We start from the raw sequence: 6,152 nt of genomic DNA, 5'->3' as shown, positions 1-6,152 counted from the left end.
AGATAGTTGTGAGTAGAGATGTGATATTTGATGAGAGTAAGAGTTGGAGCTGGAATAATGCAGGAAAGGAATCTCATATAAACTCAGGAACATTTGTTATTGATCTCGCGGAGTTTGGTAATAATGGTATAAGAGACATTGAAACACGGGCTGGAACAGAGGAACAGTTTCCGGACGTCACTCGAGCTATGAGCAGAGACGTTGTAGCGGATGGAGAAACTGACACTTTGGTAAAAGAGGAAAGCGATATTGAAGTTATGAGAAATGAAGATGACATCAATGAACTGGAACAACCTCAGTTAAGAAGATCAACGAGACCAAGACAAGCACCAGCATATCTGAATGACTATGTTCTTATCGTAGAAATAGAGTGTGAACAGGTGTTAATGGTGATGAATGAAAAGCCTTGGGATTTTCAAGAAGCACAAGAACTAAAGGTATGGATAGAGGCATGCGAGGAAGAACTTGCATCGATAGAGAAGAATAAAACCTGGAATCTTGTTGATCTACCTGTCGGTGTTAAGCCAATTGGTTTGAAGTGGGTGTTCAAAATTAAACGAAACTCGGATGGTAGTGTTAGCAAGTACAAATCACGGTTAGTGGCGAAAGGGTATGTACAAAGATACGACATTGATTTTGATGAAGTGTTTGCTCCAGTGGCACGCATTGAAACGATACGTTTTATCATTGCTCTAGCGGCTTCAAACGGTTGGAAGATACATCATCTTGATGTCAAAATTGCGTTCCTCCACGACGAATTGAAAGAAGAAGTTTATGTCACCCAACCAGAAGGATTTGTAACCTTAGGAAGTGAAGATAAGATGTATAAGCTGAATAAAGCTCTCTATTGTTTAAAACAAGCTCCTAGAGCATGTAATGACAAGCTCAATAAGATTCTCAAGGAATTGAAGTTTCTTAGATGCTCAAAGGAACCGTCATTATATCACAAGGAAGAGAAAGGGTTCATACTTATTGTTGCTGTGTATGTGGATGATTTACTTGTTACAGGTTCATCCTTGGAGTCCATATTCGAGTTTAAAAGGGAGATGGCAACCAAATTCGAGATGAGTGATCTTGGTTTATTGACATATTACCTTGGAATCGAAGTGTATCAACATGAAGGAGGCATTGGTCTAAAACAAGAGAGATATGCAAAGAAAATACTAGCAGAAACAGGAATGGATGGCTGCAATTCGGTTCATGCTCCCATGGAAATGAACCTACAATTGTCCAAATCTCAGAAGGAGAAAGGAATCGATGAAAAAAAGTTTAGAAGAAGCACATGTTGTCTTTGATATCTGCTCCACACACGTCTGGATCTGTCTAAATTAATACTCCCTCCGTTTCAATATATAGGATGTTTTAGTGGAAACACGCATATTAAGAAATAGTTACTTTTAAAAAGTTAAACCAATCATAAACAAGTCTGCATAATAGAAAATATAAATTTAATCTAAAAGTTGCATAGAAAGTTGAAAACATCTTATATTATGAAACAAAAATATTCCTCTAAACATCCTATATTATGAAACGGAGGGAGTACGCTTTAATTTTCCTCCGAATGTTCGATACAATTAGGATAATTTGGAAAAGATTACTGATATTATTGAAACTTGAAAGCCAGCAAAGAAAAAGAGAAAATAGTACACTGTACGAAGAGTAGTCTAAAAACATTAACAAAGTTGGGAACTAGACACTCTTTGCGGAATTGTTAAAAAGTTGATATAATGTAACACAAATAGTGAATTCTTGAAAAAAGTTGCATATTTTTACATACTATTAGCTATATAAACACAAATTAGTGGGTTTCCTTTTGAAACTCCTACCATCATTTTGTTTTGGTCCACTCGACTACTTGAGGAAGAACTATGAGTGAAATTTTGATTGAGGGAAACTAATAATCCCTCATAACACCTCAGAAAGCTACATTGATGAATAATGATGATGATGATTCGAATATGCTAAAAAGTAAGAGACTCATACTAGGGACGTTGTGGTGGAACTAAAGCCCAAACAAGCCCAACTTAAGAAATCAATACCATATTCCGAAGAAACACCTTTCACTAAGCAAAGAGAGATGCACAACGTAGCAACAAATTTGGTAAATCCAAAAGAAAAAAAAAAGTAGAAAAAAAAAGACTAGAGAGACAAAAGAAATAACGAGATTCACAACGTAGCAATCATGGTTTTTTATATAAACGGGAATCGATTAAAAACGCTTTGAACTCTTCTTTCAGAAACTCGTGATCGTGTAAAATCACGTCAAGTTGTTCAACCAAAGCTACGATATCACCGCCAAACACCAACGCATTTAGAAACGCACCATGTAAACCCTTCCCCAAACCTTCGAGTTTGTTCAAAAACTCAACCGTGCGTTCCACGTCTGATTTCGCCGCATTACAATTTTTCTCATTGGTAGCTAAATCCGATATAAGCTGATGAAACTCTTGGACCAAAACGTCGTGGTTACGGAGAATGGAAGCGACTTTGGCTTTGACCTCGATGTAGCTTAAAGACTTAGATTGATAAGACTTCATTGCATTGGCAAATTTAACAAAGATTGTCTCATCATCTAACTCTTTCACTTTTTTCAAAAACTCACAACTCCGCTTAATCTCTTCATCCGACCAGTCCGATGGAGTTTGATATAAATCACTCTCCTGATTCTTCATCCGAGGTCTCTTTCGAACTTGAAATATAAGAACACCTATCTTATTGATTTAGAAATTTCTTAAAACTAGATGGAACACCTCTCCATAGACTTATTTATAGGTTTATGCTTCTCCTAAACCTATTAGAATTAACATTATACAACTTACTGATTTTAGGAACTTTTCCTCTTTTCTACTCTATTTCTTTTGGCAACTTTATAAGAGATAGCTTCTTCTTCAAGTTGGAAGAGTATCTAAATCCTTCTTCTAATTGTATTAGAATTACGTTTATTATATAACTCCTAATCCTATTTGGGTTTACATTTATTTCTAAATAAACAAGCTTTAATTTTCGTCCGAATGTTCCATACAAATTAAGATAATTTAGAAAAGATTACTGATAGATATTATTGAAACTTGAAAGCCGACACAAGAAGAAGAAGAAAACAGTACACTACAAACAGAGCTTACATTCGTGGCACACGTCCACTGCTAACAAACCGAAGATGACGATGCCTCTGGAATCTCTAATGTAAGAAAGAGTAGTCTAAAAACAGTAACAAAGTAGGAAACAAACAAGACACTCTTTTGCGGAATTGTAAAAAAGAGAGGAATTACGGGACGTTCATAACCTGGATCGATTGCAACATGTCCGAGACTGCGATCACGAGGTCACCAGATTTGATCATACCTCTTGATTTCAGTAACGAGAACGTTTTGTTCAAGTTGCTTTCCATGTCGTCTGAGAAGCTTAGACGGAATGGGATAAGTCCCCATTGCAGGTTTAAGCGTCTTCTCACTGAGGTTGTTGTTGTGAAAGCAAAGATAGGGCAGTCTGGGCGACACCGGGAGACCAAAGATGCCATGTGTCCGCTCGTTGTGTAGACGAAAACCGCGTCCACGCCAAGATTGTTAGCTGCAAGAATTGGATAAGTAAAATGAGAGAGAGACTATAGACAGATTGCTTTCGACAAATACAGAACCTGAATTATTATTACCCATTTTAGCAGCAGAGTTGCAGATCTCTTCTGAGATTTTGTCTGAAAAAGTTGAGCCTATGGCTTGAAGCGGCACAGACTCGTGACGTTTCTCTTCCCTCCACCATCTCTCGATTCTTAGACTTACAGTCCTTAGAACCGTGAGCGCCTTGTCTGGGAATTGACCCATAGCTGATTCCCCAGAGAGCATTAATGCGTCTGATCTTTGTCTTACTGCTTCAGACACGTCGGCTACTTCTGCTCTGGTTGGAGTTGGGTACTCAATCATGGACTCGAGCAGCTGTGAAGCGACAATGACGGGTTTGTTAAGCCCTCTGCAGACTTGGACGATTCTCTGTTGAGCTGCTGGAACTTGTTCAAGAGGTATCTGAGCACCCAGATCTCCTCTTGCAACCATGGCTCCATCAGACGCTAGAATAATTTCTTCCAAATTGGTCAATGAATCAATACTCTCGATCTTTGCAATCACCCCAATTTCCCTGCATCGTAAATGAACACACCGTCAAAACAAAATTATAACTAAAGATGAAGAACACATGGCGCAAAACCCAATCCTGTAATAGCCTGACCCCCAAAGTAGACCATATATTTCCTATACAGCAGTATGATGCGTTGATATTGAGAATGTTTACTTACCCTTTACGGGAATGAGCAGCAAGATAACTTTTAAGGTGATTAATTACTTCAGCCGACTTGACAAACGATACAGCAATGAAATCCACACCTTCAGCAATTCCAAAATCAATATCCAACCAATCCTGAAACAGAACAATTGAGTTCTCATTAGTGAAAATGAGTCTGCTTTCCCACAGGAAGAAATTTTATATGTTTTATGTACACGATGAAGTGCATGTAAAATCAACTACAGTTTTAGATTCACATGGACTCTAGTTTGACAGAGAAAGAACTGCTATTGTGACAGAGTCTCTTTTGTGGTTTCTTTACTTTATTTTACCCTCTGTTTTCTAACATGGACTCATCTAGGTTCCAAAAGTATACATCTTCACATTGCTTTCATCCATCCCAAATCCACCAGATAAAATTAATCGTAACCCAAAGCTTAAAGGGAAGATAAAAATTACAAACCTTGGAAGAAATAGTTGGAAGCATGGCATTACGCTCTCGTACAAGACTTCCATCTCTCCAAAAAGTCAAGTTAGCTCGAGGAAGCAACAAACCGGGATCGGTACATAGACACTTGACATCAGGACCAATCTTCTCAATCACTTCAAATCTCACCATACCACCATCAACCAGAAGTTCATCACCAACTCTTACATCTACATCACAAACAAAAAAGCCCAATTAATTCTCATTTCATACTCAAATCACCATGATTTTTCATCTAATGCTAATCATTCCAGTTCATGCTACTATGAAATAAACCATAATCACATATACCTTCGGCAAAACCATCGTAGCTAACACTGATGGTACGTTCAGGGCGAGAAGAATCAAAAGCTCTAACAGTGAAAGTCCAAACCTCACCATCCTGTAAAAATGTCATCACCAAAGTTTCAACATCTCAAATTATACACAGCAATGTCTACATCGAACAACATCTCAAATAATCAAAAGGAGAAGAGAAGAGATTCAAACAACCTCAGCTTTAGCAGAAGCTTCACCACCAAGATCTCCCATATGAATCTCACTACCTTCAGTATCCATCATAATAGCAACAGCAAAGCCTTTCTCCTCATTAAGCTTACGAACACTACGGATAACACCACGGTGCCAATCGCGCGTACCGTGACACATATTGAGCCTCGCCACGTTCATACCTCCAACAGCAAGCGCCTCAAGCTGCTCAAATCCACAAGTCGCCGGTCCGATCGTACAGATCAGCTTCGTCCTCCTCGTGCTCCTAAATCCATTCTCCTTAAGCTCAGCTTCCGTCACGGTATCAACCTCAATCCCAGCCGTATCCGTCGTAACCGCCGTAGCCACAACGGATCTCTCATTAGCGCCAGTACCGTTAGGTGAGAGAAGCACCTGCGACGAAGACGATGAGGAGGAGGATGAAGAGGATGAAGAATCAAGATCCGGTGAAGGAGACGGTGACGAAGAGGAAGCTCTGATGGAGGTGTATTTGATGGTAGTAAGAGGGAAGCGACGGAAGGAGATGGATGAGAGAGGACGGTTGAATTGAGAGTGAGGGAGATGGAGAAGGTGAGGAGTCCGTGAAGGAGTGGAGAATTGGATGGACTGAGACATAGTTTCCGCCGGTAGCCGGAGGAAGTGAGATCGGAGAAATCGAAATCGAAATCTCAGTACAGTTGGCTCTGAGGAGACGAAGGCGGAGATATCGAAGTGTGAGAGAGTGTTTTTTTTGTTAATTTGGATTTTGATTGTTTTCTTTTCTGATATGATAGGACGGACATTCGGAAAGGGTTAAATTGGGAATAATAACATTTGTTCGTATGTTTTGGTGCCGTCGTCGAGGCTATATATGTTCACCTACCTGAGAGTCTAATCAAAACCTATGATTTATGTTCATACAAGA

General features: G+C 39.2%; 2 protein-coding genes across 2 annotated transcripts; both read right to left on the bottom strand.

The window, feature by feature from the left end:
• Positions 1-2,180: 2,180 nt before the first annotated feature.
• Positions 2,181-2,672, bottom strand: LOC104748455 (uncharacterized). The gene has a single exon (XM_010470094.3). The coding sequence runs from the start codon at positions 2,670-2,672 to the stop codon at positions 2,181-2,183; it is 492 nt and encodes a 163-aa protein (XP_010468396.3).
• A 362-nt stretch (positions 2,673-3,034) lies between these two features.
• On the bottom strand, positions 3,035-6,112 carry PKP-ALPHA (Pyruvate kinase family protein). The gene is made up of 6 exons (XM_010468290.3): positions 5,252-6,112; positions 5,051-5,141; positions 4,736-4,929; positions 4,286-4,407; positions 3,650-4,128; positions 3,035-3,567 (listed from the first exon to the last, which is right to left on the bottom strand). Exons 1-6 carry the CDS (start codon positions 5,861-5,863, stop codon positions 3,266-3,268), a joined length of 1,800 nt encoding a protein of 599 aa, XP_010466592.2. The 5' UTR covers positions 5,864-6,112; the 3' UTR covers positions 3,035-3,265.
• Between the last annotated feature and the right edge of the window lie 40 nt (positions 6,113-6,152).

The sequence above is a fragment of the Camelina sativa genome, chromosome 15 (assembly GCF_030686135.1).
Source record: "Camelina sativa cultivar CO46 ecotype springtype chromosome 15, ASM3068613v1".
Taxonomy (NCBI): domain Eukaryota; kingdom Viridiplantae; phylum Streptophyta; class Magnoliopsida; order Brassicales; family Brassicaceae; genus Camelina; species Camelina sativa.
Note: the sequence above shows the minus strand (reverse complement) of the source record. Positions and strands in the feature narration are given on the sequence as shown.